The following is a 19,122-nucleotide window of genomic DNA, read 5'->3' as shown; positions in this document are numbered from 1 at the left end:
TCGAGAATTTCCTCTCAGAAAGAACTCTACCCTCTGCTGGCGGATGAGAAACGGAAGCGGACCTGATGGCAAACCATAGAAAAAAAGCACTGGCTGTCATATCTGGGGGAAATAATCGATGCCGAATTACGGAGAATTTATACTATACATGAAAACCAGGTGGTAGTGCTACCCCGGTACTCACATAAAGGTTACAGAATATTGGCGGGCCAAAGCATTGTAGAAGATTGCTTCTAGCCGGAGTGGTGTAATCCATTCTCTTTTACGCATCGCTTGTGTGAGCGAATGAGCCTACAATTGAATTCGACTGATGACTCTGACGTTGTGCAGCACTTTTAGAACCACATCAGCTGAGGCAGAATTGATGGTGGCGGGCATGATTTCAGATAACATTATGGCAACGAAATGTGGGAAGCAACTCTGTCGTTCCAGTCAACACCAAGTGGACAAGGAGAACCTCCAAATGGTTGTAATAAGAAACGCTGTATTCACATTGACTTGCTGGCCTTGATGCAGTAGGCGAATGTTCCGAGGCCTTGGTGCAGTAGGCGAATGTTCCGAGGCCTTGGCCAATCAGAACTGAGTCTGCACGGAACTCATCTGAAGTGCCTTCTGCCACGAAGCCTCGCTAGAGTTTACCTGATACCATGGGAACCAAGTTCTTATGTCTAAGGAAAATTCCTGGGCGATATGTTCTTGGCCCGGTAGGCCCTCTTGTACGCGTTTCAGGGGGGTTGTGGTTATGTCTAGAACGCAAGCAGAGATACTTATGGGGTCCAACGTGGAGTCCCGCGCTCCTAATTTGGGGTAGAGGCTTTAGCATTGTCTAGCATCCACTAGTATGAATGCTGAGCTTGTTGCGGGGCTTCGATTTTCGATGCGGCTTTACAATGCTTCAAATTTATTTGAGAAATATGGCACGATTCCGATGGAGATCCCATGAGGTGCAACCCCTTTAATGTGTTTAGGAACCCGCACTTGTAATATGACCCCTCAAACTCATAGTAGAGCCGGTAGGTCGTTTGTACGCGAACCTTCTTAATATCCGGTTCAAGAATGGCGATAGCGCAATTACACTCATTCTCTAGGGCAAGAGAGAGCATTTTTGAGCGATGGCAGCTTGAAAACCCTCTTTAGGGTCAGTCGTACATCCTCCCACATATTGGAGGAACAGTATTATCTGAGACTCTCGTTCGTACTTTCGTCGGCAAAGTTTATCCGCAATATTTTAGGGTATACCCCTACCGACTCAAAGCTTAGTATAATCCCTTGCAGGGATGTGGTGCTTACAGCTAGGAGCAGGTTCCTCCTAAAATGCTCGCACTGCTCGGTATCGTAACCAGATGGATTGGAGTTGTCATACAGCTTGGACCAGTTTCCTTCTAAGATGCTGGCACTGCTCGGCATTGTAACCGGATGGATTGGCATCGTCATCCAATACTCATCCATCGGTTTCAATAGCCTCGAAAATTTGGTCGTAACTGGCCGAGCCGTCTTTGCAGCTATTTGAGCCGAAGAGTTGGGTTTGTCAGTAGACCACTACCGCTTTGGTTTGCCTTTAAGCGCAGATGCACCGGGCGATCCTTTCCCATCAACATTGGCACAACCCCGGGGTTACGGATTGCCCAGAGGTGATTTGTTCGAGGACGGTTTGCGCGGAGGTCGTTTACCCGAAGACGGTTTGTCCAAAGGGAGTTTGTCCGGAGGTAGTTTGCCAGTAGACTAGACTTTAGTCTTAGCAGGTGGCACCGACTGGATCCTGGCATCAGGAGTGCTGAAGAAAGAGGCTGCTTCGGTTCGTCCGGTTAGGACTCAATTGGTTTCCACTTGAAACTGAGTCTAAACTTACGTTGTCTATTCATCAGTTCAGGGTTGTCCTTCGCTCAGTATGGGATCGTCATCACTGTAGTTTATTTTATACTTTTGTTTAGTTTGTGTTTTGGATTTTGGCTGACTATCATGGCCTTTGTTTGATCCGGGAAAATAAGGTGATCTCCGCAGAGCCTCTTTTTGCCGAGGCAAGACTAGTTGAAGCATTGAGGTCACTTAGTACCCAGTATTCACCGTTCACGGCCACATCTTGATCCCCATTCAGCCCTCGACACGGTAGTCACACCTTGGTTTGGGGTTTTTATTACCGCGTAGCTTCAGGTGTTATCTCTGGTTCTCTGGAGAATACACCTTATTGAGCTTTCTCACCGTGACAAGATAGGTAATCTTCATATAGATAGGAATGACGGTTTCGATTTTTTTCCCCTGGAATTTTATTAAAAAAAAATTCTATAACACTCCAATTTAAGCTCGAGATGATCTGGAAAAATAACCAATCAAATCGATTATTTTATCAAAATTGTCGAATATATGTGTATGTATGATGTTTTGTAAATAATTACAATTAATGAGCATCGTCTGGTCTTCTATTTAATCCCATAGTAACACTTTTTCATGGAGGTGAAACGACAAACAGAGGTCAAATATTTGGGAATCACGCTAGACCAAAAATTACTCTGGAAGACACATGTCGGAAACACTTGTCGGAAAGCCACGAGGGCTCTGATGACTTGCAGATCCATAGCAGGAAAAAAATGGGGTTGCAGCCCGAAGATACCACTTTGGATATATACTACAATAGTAAGGCCAATGATTACCTATGGAGCGGTAATCTGGACAGAAAGAACCCAACTCAGCACACAAGCCAGGGAATTACATAAGCTCCAAAAGCTGGCGTGCATATGTATCAGTGGCGCAATGAGGATATGCCCAACGGCATCCCTGGAGGTCCTTCTGGGATTAACCCCTCTCCATCTGCACATACAGATGCAGGCAAGGAGGTCAATATTCAGGATGGCCGGTAGTATGGGTGAGGCGGGGAGCTGCCTAAATCGAAGGAAGATTGATATCCTTTCTAGGCGGTATCCCGAATTACTGATACCGAGGGACAACATGACAACGAGGTTTCACTTCGATAAGAAGCTTGAAACACGTTGGAGTAACAAGGCAAACTGGGAGAGCGTGGCTGCGACATACGGCTTAAACCAGGAACTGATTACTTGGTACACTGACGGATCCCTCGCAGCAGAGAGAGCGGGTGCCGGTGTGATTGGTCGAAGGAAAATGTACTTTGAGCCAATAGGCAGGTACACTAGCATATTCCAGGCGGAAATATACGCCATAGACCAATGTGCCTCCTTTAACCTGCAAAGGAACTACAGGGGGCAGAACATAGCTATTCTCACCGATAGCCAAGCAGCGATCAAGGCACTTGGGTCCAACCAGGTGAACTCTAAACTGGTATGGGAATGCCATGAGAGACTGAATACACTCGGCTCGTCCAACAAGGTCTGGACACTTTGGGTTCCAGGCCATGCTGGGTTGGAAGGCAATGAGGCAGCGGATGAACTAGCCAAGAAGGGAGCAGGGATGCCTTTACACGGGCCAGAACCCTTCTGTGGAATCGGAAACGGTTTCATGGCTATGAATCTAAGAAACGAAAAGAAACGGTTGAGGGAACTATATTGGGCGGGCCTACCAGGGATGGAGCAGTCCAGGGTGCTTATTGGGAGATACGAACCCATGCGCACAAAGGATTGCTTAAACCTCACCAAAAAGAACCTCCGAATCATAGTGGGAATTCTCACTGGTCATTGTCGGCTGAACTATCACCTAGAGAAGCTAGGGATATCTCCGGCCACTGCCTGCAGGTTTTGTGAGGAGGAGGACGAAACCTCTATACACGTCCTGGGACAGTGTCCGGCACTTGTGCAAAGTAGGTCGATACATCTGGGAGAACACTTAATACCAGATGCAAAGCTGAAATATCTGGAAATGGGGAACATACTAAAGTTCCTAACAGTTACAGGCCTGCTTGAGATACTATGATCAATAGGTACACTATAACCAGTAAAAGGGGCACAATAGTTCTTCAAGGACGCGGTGCGACTTTCCCTTGACAGAATAATAATATCTTCTTCGGCGTCTGGCTCTACTCAGAATATGGCAATCGCAAAGAAAATCCCTGAGGGTTGCTCTCTTATCTCCGCAACTTCGGTAATGCAAATTATAGGACACGGCTAATCTGGTCGTATGAACCGCCACAGGCCAGTGCCCCGTGCAAACCACGGTAATCCTGGCCAAAGATTCTCGCGATCGGGTTTTGTTATAGGAGAGCGAAATGAGCCCCGATTTGGCACAGGTGGTGAACCTTCGCCATCTTAGGTTTATTTATTTAATTTAACAGACAACAAACCGAGTAAACTCCAATTACTTATTGTCCTCAGGTTGCTTCAAACTACTTAAAGTAGAAAAGCTAAAATGACCAAACTGTTATGCGTTGTAATTTCGGCAAAGCCTAGGAATCGGGGAATGAAAGTATGCTTCGAGCTCTGCGAAGGGCACGTTGAAAATGTCTGCGTTACGTGTATTATAAGACGCAGGACGGCAGGTGGTGTCGTTAGCGGCGGAGCAGTCTCAGACCCGAGGAAAGTTTAAAAAATGTGGAAGGAGGGAGAACATCGACTTAGGAAAGGTAGGTAAGTGGGGAAGTGGAGTCGGGATATCTGGGCATTGAACTCGGATGATGGGCGTCAGGAGCAATGTAAGACGGGGCATGAAGGGATTCGGAAAGGCAACGCACAGGAAGGTTAGAGAGGACAAGTTCAAGAGTGCAATCTAAGTGTTTTCTAGAAAGGTTAAACTGGAGGGCGCCACAGACGTACATGTAAGTGGATAGAGCAAGGGAAGGGTGGGTGGAGTTATTAGGGAGGAAGGGAAGGCCAGAAGTAATGGGCCAGAGAAGCGTGGGAAGTCGCCACAGAGGATGAAAGGAAGTGGTGAAGACAAAACGATTAGGACCTCTGATAATCTGTCAAAGAATCCTCTTACAGAGAAAGCGGGCTGAGGCAAGGAAAATATACACACGATGAGATAAAGGGGCATACATTTGGCAGAGTGACTCGTATAGAGACAGAAATCTAGGTGGAGGAGGAGGAGGAAAAGATGATTTCGGTACGGAGAAGGGACTTAACAGCTATTAGGGCACCTCCACTGGTTGTTTCGCCAAGCGCAGCCGAGTCTCTGTCACAACGAAAGACAGAGTAACCATCGAGGAGTTCGGTATCTAAAATCTTGTCATCCAGCCAGGTTTCAGAAGTGCGCATGTCGTGATCTTAGGAGGCAGACAGTTTGAAATCCGACAGCTTGGTCCTTAGACCCCTTACATTTTGATAAAAGAGTGGATAGTTGTCGGAATCATTTAAGTTCGGCAAGGCAGGCCAGCGGGCCGGAAACTTTCAAAAAGCTTAGTCCTCTGATAAGGCTGACCAAAAGGAAGATTGGACAATAGCATGGAAGTCGTGGGGATACGTCGCTTTGAAAGAAGCTATTACTCGCTCAGGAGAGTCATCCTTCGTCAGCTTCACACGTGGAAGAGGTGACAACGTTGAGTCGGTCTTACTTCTGATATAGGCCAGAATTTCATTGGAGGTGGTGGAGTACGCTAGCCTTGACATGAACAGCTGTTTCGGTGGCGAGGCAATGTTCAGTTGGGGCCCACTTGGTCGACAAGAGGGCGGAAAGGCCACCGGTTCAGCGGTGGTGGGTGTCGATGATGCACAAGAGGAAGCGTGTGGTGGTGCTAATACAGCGACAGTAGGGCAATCGCTAGAAGTGCGTAGCACAGCCGATGCTGAGTGGGGAACATGTCCCTCGGATGGAGGACGATTTTTCAGTTAGCTAGCAGATGTCGTCGTGTTGATACAATCTTTTATAACCACACTGAAATAGCGCGTGGCAGAAAGAGGCAGAGGATGGTCGATTCTGTTTCCTATAACGTTGGCTCAACAGGGGGAGGGTTACCTAATCCATTTGGTGGGTGATCCATCCCAGAAATTCTCTAAGAGCAATGTCTATGGTAGCAAAAGAAGACGTGAAAGCCCCTGCCTCAGATGGAGCGATGGTATATGTCAGAACGCCAGACAGCTTTTGGAGATATCCAATTGGTGGACGTCAGCGCAAAACCGAGCTACTTGGAGTTCCTTATTAAGGCAGGACTAGACCGGATACTCGTAGTTGCGCCGTTAATGATGGTGGTGAATGTAATACAAATAAGACAGAAAAAGTAAATTTTGTTTTCGATAGCAAAATATACCTGTCATGACTTCCAACTTTAACGAGTTGTCAGCATAATCTGCGACATGAAAATGTGATTTTAAACGGAACACAATATGAAAACTAGACGGTCTTGAATCTCAGTTCGTTTTTGGACGTCCGCTACCCTTCTTTCTTGCAACGCGGTTGGTGTTACGGAATCGGACTAAAAGATGCTGAATTCCTTAGCAACTACTCTGTGACTGGGCTCTTTTACATCGCTTTAACTATAAAGGGCTTGGACAAGTGTTTTCTAACAACAGAATAAATCAACGATAAACTCAGAAAATTACTTTGAACACGTTTTTTCTCCGAAAATCAACTATAAATTGGAAAAAATTCTTTGAGCACGTTTTTTTATAACATATAAAATAAAGATTAGAAATACACTCGTTTTTTAACAGATAACCTCTCTATAAACTTTAAGAACTTGTTTGCACTGATGAAGGGAACAAGTGGTTCCCGAAATATCGGTATTTGCAAGAATAAATACCCACACCAACGAAAAAGAAACAACAAGTTTTATTATTTCAATTTAAGCACGTTTTTTTTCGCCACTGTAGGAGGAGCTTCCTTCTAAGTGGTTCGCACTCCTCGATATTCTAGTCGGATGAATTGTTGACTTCATACACAGACTTCGATAGCCTTGGCTTTGCACCCATTTGAGCCGAAGAGTTGGGATCGTCAGAATACCACTGCCGCTTTGGTTTGCTCCTAGTCGCCGAAACCCCGGACGATCCTTTCCCCACAGCATTGGAACATCTCGGAGGTTGTGGTTTGCCGAAGGCGGTTCGCCCAGAGACGGTTTGCCGAGAGGGGGTTTGCCCGGAGGCGGTTTGCTCAACGGCTCAAAGGCGGTTTGCCTGGAGGCGGCTTGTCCGAAAGTTATTTATTGCCGAAGGCATGTGCTTACCCGTAGGCTAGACTTTATCCTCAGCAGGTGCCACGGACTGGATCTCGTCCGTCAAGGAGTGGGACCCATTTGGATTGGTTCACACTGGAATTAGTGACGAATCTGAGTCTAGACTCGGGTTCTCCATTGATGAGTTTAAGGTTGGCTCTTCGTTCAGGGTTGGATCATTATGACCGTAGTTTATTTTATTCTTTTGTTAGGTTTGTGTTTTGAATTTTAAATGTTTTCTTAGTTGGCTGCCATGGCCTTTGTTTTTCCGGGGGAATTAAGTCGATTTCGTTAATTGCCTTTTTGCTGAGACAACACTAGTCGAAACTTGGAGGTCGCCTGGTACCCAGAGTTCACCATTCATGGTCACATCTTAACTTTTGTGCGTTCTTGGCACGGTAGTCACACCTTGGCTTGGGGTTTTGATTACCGCTTAGCTCCAGGTGTTACCTCTGGTTCCCTAGATGATCCTCCTTACTAAGCTTCCTCACCATGATAAGGTAGGTAATCGTCGTATAAATAGGAATGACCGTTTCGATTTTTTCCTCTGGAATTTTACCAAAGACAAAATCTATAAGACTCCAAGTTAAACTTCAGATGATCTGAAAAAAAGCCAAATAAATCGGGTATTTTTATGGACATATGAATGCAGTGTATCAAAATGGTCGAATAAATGTGTACGTATGGTATTTTGTAAATATTTGCAATTAATGAGCATCGTCTGTACTTCGATTTTACGCCATAGTAACACTTTTTCAATAAAATTAAACCCCCAGGAATTTAGCCCCCGCATAGACTTAAAAGATATTTTATATATTCTGCATAATATTCAATATCCCTACATATATGTATTACGGATATGCAGTATCGGATAATAATGAATTCGCGGCTATTATATTGCCTGCGGCAATGCTATTGAAACTCATTAATAAGAAAAGCCTTACCCTCTTTTTTTCCAGCTTTATATTATCCTTATTCGACCGGAACGAAACGTGCGGCAAAGTATGATGCCGGCACGGTATAGTGCAATAAATCGTGGTACAGGATCTGGTCCATCGTCCATGATGGCTCCCATTATGGTTACAGCGGCCACCTGTAACCAAGATGAAAAGATGCAGAAGCATATTCAGTCGCCAACCACAGAAGCAGGTAACTCATTGATTTATTCAATCTGAACTTTTCCCATTAAGCCTCATTCCCTAGCTTCCTTTTTGGAGGCAAATAATAGAATATTCTGTGTCAATCAGTCATCGTTATGAAAGTTTGTCAATACATCAAATTATTGCAGACACGATGCAGGATCAATTGAATTTATGATTAATGTACATACGCAGGAATTCAAAAACGCCATATTTGCTTACTCCACTAATGACTTTTCTCTTTACATTTGCCTCCTTCGCTAATCTGCAGCGGAAAATGGAAAGCTGAAATTCACGGAGATGGCTACGCAAACCGTCAATATTTCCAGTATATTTACCAAAATCGACAGCATCGCTCTCAACTGCAATTTACCATATGCAGATCAAAACGTGCCAAATAGCGTGGATAATCTACAAATAGCGAATAATAACAAAATCAATGCCCATCATCCGGTAACGGTGACGTTCAACCTGGACACAGATAAAGATAAACGCGGAGTCATAGATACAAGCTTATAGCAAGCTGCTGCAGCCACAAGTGAAATTGGTATGTGTGCTACAATTGGTGCAATAGGTGACCTGAGCAATGCTAATGAGGGTTGCGGTGACAGCGAGGGTGTTGATAGAAGTAGTGATTCAATTAACCCAGGACACGATAGTGATGAAGAGGGTGTGGCGGCAATGAACAAGCAACAGCAACAGCAACGAAATGCTATTCCAGTTTAAGAGAAGATTTTTTTACTAATTTTCATGGATTTTCTTCCGTCGTCAGTTTTAGGTGAGCAAATTAGTATCTTTATTTAGCCATGGATCATATTAGTTTTGATTCAGTATAGGTTTCATTCAAAGGCTGTGAAAGCGGATTTTTTTATTTTTTTACTAAGCCAAAACATAACTGAAAATTAGATTGCACCTAGCAAGCTCTACACTTATAATTTTGACGCAAGAAGATAGAGGATAGCTCATTTGATGCCCAAAAAGAATCTTTTTACACGATCCGAATCACGGAATAAAATCTTTTAATCCTTCAGAAAATTTAAGCTGAACAAATTAAGCTTTCAGAACTCAACCATCAAAAGCGTTCGAAATTATATTCCTAACAGGATTAGAATTATATTCCTCCATTCGTTTCAAAAGATAATCTCCTCACTAAGCACCTGAAGCAGAAATGCATGGGGCTAGCTCTGCGTCTAGTGGGTTGACTTATTTCTGGAAACATTGCCTTACCTTTCTATGAAGTATTTAGTTTGTCCTTTGCGAAATTTAATAATGAGTTGTTTCATCGACTTACGTCCTATTCCATTTTGCCGTGTTCACAAGCTAATTTCTGGAGTTACGCTAATTACGCTTTGCTTTCCTCATTTCAAAGGATTCATAATCCTTGTTAGGAATCATTTTTTGAGGAAAATTAAGTTTGTAAATTCATGAAATGAAAGAAATATCGTATAACTCTCTGTGGAGCATAATGCATCATTCACGAAAGGAAAGTAACCCTATAAAGGAACGAATTACTTTAGTTTAGTTTAATTGACTGTGGAGAGCCGCAGCACTCAGCCCATTGTACCATCCCCATAAATCGCTTATTCAATGGTTTCCCGTCTACGGCGTTCGCAGGCTTTCGCGAATCTGAGAACATTTCCCAGAGGCCAAGAGTATGCAGCTTCTTCATTGAAGAAAACTTTACCAAGGTATCTTCGTCTGAGATCTGAGTAGGCCGGGCAGCTGTATAAACAGTGCAGGGTTGTCTCCTCCTCCTCACATTGGCTGCACATAGCCGAAACCACCACCCCAATCATTTCCCTAAGGTTTTCATGTCCCATTTCTTAACAAACGCTCTGGTGACCCCAGGTTCGGCAAGAGTTCAAATTTCTCCACTCGCTGCATAAATCCTTGCAATTTCACCCTCCAGAGTAGACTTGACAGTGGATGGCCGGATTCCAAAAGCTGATTCTGGCCCCATCATTTTGAATCCAGACTCTCGACGAGCCAGTCTGTCAACTTCCTCATTACCAGCGATGTTTGAGTGCCTCGTCACCCACATCAGGAATGTTTCGCTCAGTCGGCCAAGTTTCACCAGAACCTGATGACAACTCCACACCAACTGGCTTGATATGTCGTTGCTGCTTAGTGCTGATAATGCTGCCCAACTGTCGGAACAGATTCGAATGGTGCCAACCTTCCATTTTTGTTGCAGACATTCTTCTGCTGCTAATTAAATGGCATATATCTTCGCTTGGAATATGGCCGTCATTTTTCCGAGGGGTCAGGCCAGTTCTATAATCGGATTCCCCAGAAACACTCCTGCGGCTGATCCGCTCTCCATGGCTGACCTGTCGGTGAAGATTACTAAGTCTGTAATCTGAAAAGACTCATGGCCATTTATCAACCATTCTTCTCTTTCGGTGATTATGACAGTGTATATCTTTTCAAAGACGAATCTGGAAACCAAATGATCGGCCGGCATCAGAGCTACTGCATGTTTGTGAAGGAATTCCGAGATAGACGCAGGGTGGTATGATTGGCCGCCTTTTCACGCTTCAATGGTATCAACTCTATATGCGTCGTTGGCTGCTTTCTGTTTCACCTCCAAGTGAATGGTGGGTAGATTTAGGATAGCTTCAAGTGACGCAGTCGACGTAGTACTGATTACTCCAGTAATGCTTAAGAAACCCAGATTCTCTCTCTGTATCTGCAAACTTACAGATAATTATTACGGCTAGGTTATCCGCAAATACTTGCGCAAAGACTTTTTGTCCCTACAAGAGCTACAGCAGGATATCCATTACCAAGAGCCATAATAGCGGAGGGCGAACCCCTCCCTGTTTTTTTTTTGTTTTATGCGTGGAGATGGAAATCTTAAAAAGACGCTACTGCGCCAGATTACAGCAGTGTGTGGGAATCTCACTCACTTAAGCCACCCCCACTTCTCTGCCCATATCCTCGCGGGACCACCGTGAATTATTAATTCACCAAGACTAACAACTAAGTCACGCGTCTGTCGCACTTTCCGAGATCGTTCCAGTTCATTTAGCTTCTCCTGTATCGCTGTTACTGTTCCGCTTATCGCACTCCACTTTGCTGCAGACGTTAGCATCTCCTCCACGAAATTATGGGGTTTGATAACCACGTTGAGGGCATCCTTTGACCTCCTTCTTTCATTCGCAAATCTAGGACAATGGAACATAACATGCTCCGAGTCGGCGGTGCATTCGGGACAGTCTGGAGACTCATCAAATCCGAAGCGATGCAAGTACTTCCTGTCTCGCAAGGAACTGCTTTAAGAGGTAATTTAATTCTCCATGTTTGCGCTCAACCCATCTTTCAATATATAGGATCAGTGTATGGGTTCAGCGGCTCTTTCCGAAATTATCCCACCGTTGTTATCATTTCCTTTACAGCTCCTTCCTAGTGGCTTTTAGGAATTCCACAGTCACTTCGGCCGGATTCACCCTCCTTCTTCGGTAGAGACAGGATGCCTCAATCACCAGAAGATCTAAAGGAATCATGCCCACGATGAAACACACTATCTCACCTGATACCATTCTATATGTACTGCACACCCTCAGCACGATTGGTCGATCTGCCAAAATTACCCTTCTCTGGTTCAATGTGTTATCCAGTGCGCACGCCCGTACAGGAGCCGCGTATAGCAGGATGGATTTCACCACCCCTGCGCTAAACAGCCGGGGACTAGATTTGGGCCCTCCAATATTTGGCATCATTCTTGCTAGAGATGAATTAGCGCGCATAGTCCAGGTGGGCCTTGAAACTCAACTTGGTATCGATCATTACCCCCAGGTATCTAATGATCGATTTTGAAACGACCTCGTGATTACCAACCCGGATTTTGACAGTGGTTTTTTCCTGCGCCTTATCTTCCGCCAGGTCCAATTTCACCATTTTGAGCCATGCTTTGATAGCGTGAATGGTTTCACTTGCATTTAGTTCCATTCCTGGTTGTTTTTCGCAACTACTACCACTACCAGGTCGTCTGCAAAACCAATCAATGTTGCCTCCCTTGGCACGCGACGGCCGAGCACTCATCATACTTTATGTTCCACAGCAGGAGCCCCGGTACGAAGCCTGCTGTCACAACGTATTAATTCAGCCCGTCGTCCGTCTCGTATCACAGAAGCCTCTCCGAAAGATAACTCTCGATTATTCGAGCTAAGTAACAAGGAACACCCACTTCAGTTAGGGTCCCCTCAATCCAATCCCAGTTGACTGAGTTAAAGACATTCCTGACATTCAGCATTACCACCGCGCAGCGCTTACTAGCTGCCGATGCCTCCCGGGCCAGGTCCACGACCTTTGCAATGACATCAATCGTGGACCGCGCTCTACGAAACCCATACTGCCGCTCCGATAGACCACCCGCTAGCACGACGAACGGAAGCAGCCTGTTGTATATCACCCTCTCGAACAGCCTCACCATAGTGTCCAACAGACAGATAGGGCGATATGAATAAGGTGCACCAGGTGGTTTTTGGCGCTTCGGTAGCAGAACCAACCTCTGCATCTTCCACTGAGCGGGAAACATTCCTTCAACCGTGCATGATTCAGATGTACTTATCAACCATGCGGGCCTGATTTTGCAGCCTCAGGGTTCGAAATCCCGGAGCCCTAGTTCCTCTTCCGTCACCGCAGGGGTTGTGAAGACGTCCAGTTGAACATCATCCGCATAATCGACCAGGCACGATTTTTCGGGCATGTGGAGTCTTAAACTATTGTGGAAACTTTCCAGAGTTCCAGCCCTAGAATGGGTCCCTGTGCTGCATTGCGACGTGATCTACTTTCTCTTCTGGTCTTCCAGCGTTTGATAGAGTAGAGTAGGGTAGATAGTCCTAAGGTAATCACTTAACGGAACTGAAATAATTTCTGTTAACATGCGTTATAAGGGCACCATTAATCCAGATCGACGAGGTACAGCCGTCGAGAGAGAAGCGAGAGAAAAGCAATTTAAATTGCAGGAAACTGTACTCAGAAAGCTTGCTGGAGAGAGCTGGAAGGCATTCCGTGAGAGCAAGCGAAATTCTTTTAACATGGCGGTATCAATTCGCGTGAAGAAGAAGTAATGGCCAAGCTGGAAAGAAGCAGGTTCATAGATCAAGTGTCCAGTTCTATTAAGAATGAAAGTAACCAATCTCAAAAAAAGCATTCACCAAAGGATATTCCAACTATACCAAAATATGAGCCTCCGATTGCCTGCGAAAAGTTAAGGGGTAAAAAAGCATCCGGATTGGACGCCTTTCAAGACGGCGAAATGGTTAATTTCCTCTTTTAATGCCAGAAAAGGACATCTTCCCGACTCAATGGAAGGAAAAGGCTGATGCTGGTGCTGCTCCCAAAGAGTGGTAAACTAGTAAGTGAGCCTTCGTCGTATTATCCTGTTTGTTTATTGAACAATATGGGAAACTGTTGGAACGAACTATATGCAAAAAACTGCTCCGAAGTATAGAAAAAATAGGAAGCATGTTCCCACAATATTATGGTTTCGCGCTGATTGATCGACAGTGATACTCTCAACGCCTTGGTCAATCTGTCAGAGGTAACAAATGCAAAAAATACTATGCTATCATTACCTTCAATGCCAAGAATGCATGCAAGTCAGTTCACTGATAGTACGTTATAAGATCCCCAAACCAGCTGCATGTGCCCACACATATTCAGCTAATTATCAGGAACTATTCGGTGAGTAGAAAGCTTCTCTGTGACACCGACGTAGGCTTAGTTGAATATTTGATAGCCGACAGAGTTCCATAAGGATTAGTCCTGGGCCCATTACTCTGGAGCGTGATGTATGACCATGGGCTAGACATCTAATTCCCGCGAAAAGCTACTCTTATTGGCCATGCTGACGACATCGCAGTTCTGATAGTAGACAAAACAGCTACTGATCCGGCGACTGACAAGTGCAGGTGCCGCTTTACAATGCTGCAAATTTATTTGGGAAACATGGCACCTCATCTATGCTTCAGATGAAGATGCCGAGGGGTGCACGTCCCCTTCAATTGTTTTAGAAGCCTACACTTATAACGTGACAGTCCCTAGGGTGCAGTAAAGCCGACAGGCCGTTTGTTCCCGGACCTTCTTAACGTCGGGCGCGGGAACACCAAGAGTAAGGAAAGTTCTCGGTCTATCGTCTCTCTCCCTTATTTTGCTACCAAGCAGCATCCAGGTGGAGATGTTGAGGTTATTCTGAACACCAAGTAGTTCCAGAACCTCAGCGCCATTCCGCTCTTCTACTGGAAAACAGGGAAAGCACTTTTAGAATGAGGGCTGCTCAGAGACGATTTTCAGGGTTAGTCCCGATCCGCTCCGACCGAACAATACTAGCTGAGCCAATTGTTCGTGTCTTGGTCGGCAAAGTTTAACCCTAGCATTTTACGGTACACACCTACCGACTCAAACCGGAGCTTAATGCCTTGCGATGATGCAGTCCTTACAGCTAGGAGGAGTTTCCTCCTAAGCTGTTCGCACTACTCAGTATCCTAACCGGATGGATTAGAGTCGTCATACAGGACCCATCCATTGGCTTCGATAGCCTTGGCTGCAAGTGAGGGCCTAGCCGTTGCCCGCCGATCCCTCTTTGTTGCCTTTTGTGTCGAAAGGTTGGAATCGTCCTAGGACCACTGCCGTTTGTGTGCTCTGAACGCTCCTTTCGCTTCAACCTTGGCACAGCCCTTGGGTTATGATTTACCCGAAGGCGGTTTGTCCGATGACGGTTTAGCCAGGCCGTTTGCTGTTCGTGGACAGGTGCTTACTCATGGACAAGACTTTATCCCCAACAGTTGGCGCCGATTGGAGCCCGAGGTCAAGAGTGCTGACAGAAATAGTCTGCTTCGGTTCGCCCGTTAAGGACTGCGCCCAAATTATTATAGATTGGTTTTCACTTGAGTAGGTGGAGAGTCTAAGTCTAGGATCAGGTTCTCCATCGATCCTTCATTCGGGGGTTGGATCATCACGATTGCGATTTAATTTTAGTTTTTTAATGAGTTTTTGTTTTTCTATTTTCTCAAAATTGGCGGCCATGGCCTCAGTTTTAACGGAGAAAGTAAGTTGATCTCGCAGAGCCCCTTTTTGGGTAGACAAAGCTAGTTGAAATTGGGGTTGCGTGATACCCAGAGTTCACCGTTTACTGCCACATCTTAACATCTATGACCATTTAGTCCTCAGCACGGTAGTGACACCTTGGCTTGGGCTGGCTAGCTTGGCTTAGCTTCAGGTATCACCTCTCGTTTCCTAAAGGATCTTCTTTACTGCGCTCCCTCACCACAACAAGGTAGGTAATCGTCGAGGGAGAAGAAATGAATTAACTCCCACAATAATTAAATTTCTTTAGGGCAAACGTGTTGCAATCGATTAGTTTCTACATCCAATCTCCGCCAATTCATTTCAAAGCTTTCACATGCACTTTTAGAATCCTAAAACAAACCTCCTTCTACGAAAAGCATGTCGATAATTTCTGAAAATAGTTTAACCATTGAACAGTTCAATTTCACGCTTGTTTGGGAAGCTAATTACCTCTCCTGAAATTTCTAAGAAACACAAGACGCAATTACAGATTTTATGTGGAATCCAGTATTCGAAAATCTTAATGAAAATTTAAAGAAACCCAGATTTCAACATAACAAGTTATAACAGGGATAAAATTAGCTAATTTGAAAAGAAATCGAAAGAAGACGACGAAATCGTTACTTCGAAAAAAAATTTACGCAAGAACGCAAGACGAAACTAAGATAAACTTATATTGTGATATGTATCTAAAAATAACAATTTGTGTAGTTAAAAAATCAAAAGAGAAATACCAAAAGAGTTTCAGATCCACTATGTTAAGTTAGGCTAACAACAATTAATTTACTGCTAGGAAAAATGTAAAGAATCGTTTCCATTCTATTATAGTTAAATTTAGGTAGTGAAAAACCTTGAATACTTGTAACCAATACGGCTTCAATCAGAGAAAGCGTTACGACACTTATATCGGTTTTCCTGTAGTTTTTCATTTAAAAATTGAACAATTAGATTGACAACAAAATTTTACTCCAATCAATTTTCTCAATTGAAGTAAAATTTTGTGAAATTTCCCCAATAATAAAAGAAAAACGAGAAAAGTGTAGTCTGGTTCGTTTTCATGTTGTGTTCAAGAGCCCTGAACCCTTAATGAAATCAAAGAACCAACCATTCATATGTATAACGCCTATACTCTGTACATAGCATTCTAAAGTTTAACTCTAACAAAATACTTCACAATTTAATAAATCAATGCTAAAACTATTAATCGAAACTGAAAACAACTAAATGAAATTAATTAAAAACTTCAAAGTTTAATATTAATACGAACAATCAAGCTAAAAAGTAACAATTGTGGTCGTACTTGAAAATGGACAAAATACAACAAATTGAATAAAATAAATTGGAAAAATGAAGATAAAAGATAAAAGATATAGAAATATCATGAGCGAAAATTAATGCATTTAATGTCTTTAACTGAAAATTGGTGATGCAAATTATTGATGTAAATGTGAAATATTATATGAGTAATGTTATATATTAAAGTAATCTTATCGCAATGGATTATGTAAATATAATAAATTGACATGTCAAAAGCTTGAAAAAGCCAACAGACAACTGAAGAATTACATAGATAAGAAATTACGGAGTAAAAATGTTAATGGTGACAAAATTGAAATAAAATCAATTGCGAACAACTAAATTTCTGTTTATCTTTGCCATTCATTCGATTTACAGGGATGTTGGATTGGTTTGCCCTTGACGTCCTGGCTCAAATTCCAGAGTAAGTATTAACATTATAACAGGCAGGTTGTCATCATCGATGGAGGGTCAACCAGGGCAATGCAGGATAGACTGACGCGGAACATAGCTCCCTGAGGCCAACCAATCTCTCTCAGCGGGTGAGCTGTCTCTCCTCTAGGGCGTTGCTTTTTTTAGGGACCAAGCCTCTCGTCTATCAAGACTTAATGAATAATGCAAGCAACACCCTGTACGAGTTGACCCTACTATTAACAAAACGCTACGGATCTAGACTGGGGAGTCCAAAAACACCTCCCCCAATCCAGTATGTCATGCGAACCGTGCCCATTGGATAGTTTGCAGTCGCGGGTAACTGACTGTATTTGAACGAAACCTCACTGATACCTTTTTTTTTTGTTTTTTTTAAGGGGTGGAAATCTTCAAAAGACACTGGCCTGGACACGCCAGCGTGTGGGATTCGTACCCACTACAACCACCCCCGACTCCCCCCAAGCCCCGTGGAACCTTACGTACGGTATTACATCACGGGGCGGAGTCAGCTCATTTTAGCTTGGTCCCCTTTCGTCTCTACGCGGCGTACGTAACCGCGCTTTTCTTTTCTGCCCTTCGCAGTTTGCTCTGGATAGATATGACCATGGAGTTGATCGCATCCCAGTCTCCCTGACATGCTAGCATTCTTCGCACCAGATTCTCTGGTACGAGCACCTCTCCTAGAGTCTCCTCTAGGTTCTTCCTTTCCTCCACAAACCTTAAACAGTGGAAGAATACATGCTATGGGTCCTCTAGGACTCCATCGCAGTTTGGACAACCGGGTGAGGTATCTAGTTTAAACCTGAACAGGTACTGGCGATATCCTCCATGCCCCGTGAGAAACTGAGTAAGATTATAATTAATCTCACCGTGCCGTCTCTCCAACCACTCCTTGATGGCAGGGATTAGCCCGAGCGTTCCCAACGATCTTGCCATCTATTTAGAGATCTCTCTCTTTGAGCGCTCTCCGTCCGCGATAAAGGAGAGATAGACTTCGCATTATATATATTCGTCATCTCATCTGCCAAGATGTCAATGGGCATCATTCCAGAAATGACGAATGCTGCATCAATCACAGTCCTGAATGCCGAGCACACCCTTAGGGCTGTTCTTCAGTAGGCTGAACTCAGTTTGTTAGCGTTAAATGTAACCTGCAATGCTTTTCCCCAAACTGGAGCTGCATAGAGCAGGATCAAACTCACCACCCTAGCCTCACTGCTACCTGGTCGCCTCAGTGAATAAGTTAGACCTTACCGTGCTACGGGGGGTTATGGCACAGCGGACCTCCTAACCCACATACTCGAGGGTATTAAATGACAAAAAGAAATACAACCAAACAAGCGGGACCCCATATCGCACACAAACTGGTTAATCAGGCGGAAGCACATCTCCGAAATACTGGCAGCCAGGTGATTACACCCAAGAAGAGAGAAGTTGGGACGTCAAGCAGGGGATTCAAGATTTACAACAACCAACAAACGCCAGTGCCCAAAAAGCAGGGACCAGCAAAAGCACGTCTGAGATAAATATATCAGATATCAAGAAGGAGACAGGTCTCAGTGGCGCAGTTGCTAAATTCTACCTGCGTTATTTGAAGGAATGCATCAAACCAGAAAAGGTCCTTAAGAAGGCTCAGGATAGACCTAAATTATCTCTACCGGATCCAAGAAAGCGGGGAGCAGCAGAGATTAGTCCGCATGACGGGAATCCTCCCAAAAAATCCAAATCTGAATTCAAGGGGGCAGAAAACCCGGGCAGATCAGGGGTGAAGGCTGGACTCATTAAACCCGCCATTAGCTGTGCTAGTGCGTTCAAGGCGTTCGAGGGGCCATACTGCCGAAAATATTCCTCGAGCAAATACTCACTCGTGAGGAGCAGAAAATCATCGAAGACCTTGTCGTCAGGCAGATGTGAAAGGGATGGGCTTCGAAACTTGTGCTCATCGGGATACGTTTTCGACCAGGTCTTATACTGGTGGACTGCGCGACGGAAGACACTGCAGAGTGGATTAGGACCATAGTTCCTAAATTGCCAGGCTGTGAAGGGGCAGAGTCTGTGCTAGGGATGATATACCGGGAGCACACATAGTGACAGTTTTTCTCCCAAAAGCCACGACAATAGAAAAAGAAGATCTAA

General features: G+C 44.4%; 1 protein-coding gene across 1 annotated transcript in view; it reads left to right on the top strand.

Moving 5' to 3' along the window:
* Nucleotides 1-16,897, top strand: part of LOC119655813 (metabotropic glutamate receptor 2-like) — a 195,636-nt gene extending 178,739 nt beyond the window's left edge. Inside the window, exons 16-18 of the mRNA XM_038061918.1 lie at nt 8,005-8,194; nt 8,456-8,962; nt 15,676-16,897. Of these exons, the coding sequence (XP_037917846.1) occupies nt 8,005-8,194; nt 8,456-8,703 (438 nt within the window). The 3' untranslated portion in view covers nt 8,704-8,962; nt 15,676-16,897. The remainder of the gene's footprint in view (nt 1-8,004; nt 8,195-8,455; nt 8,963-15,675) is intronic.
* Nucleotides 16,898-19,122: the final 2,225 nt, after the last annotated feature.

The sequence above is a fragment of the Hermetia illucens genome, chromosome 4 (assembly GCF_905115235.1).
Source record: "Hermetia illucens chromosome 4, iHerIll2.2.curated.20191125, whole genome shotgun sequence".
Classification (NCBI taxonomy): Eukaryota; Metazoa; Arthropoda; class Insecta; order Diptera; family Stratiomyidae; genus Hermetia; species Hermetia illucens.
This window is presented reverse-complemented; position numbering and strand designations above follow the sequence as displayed.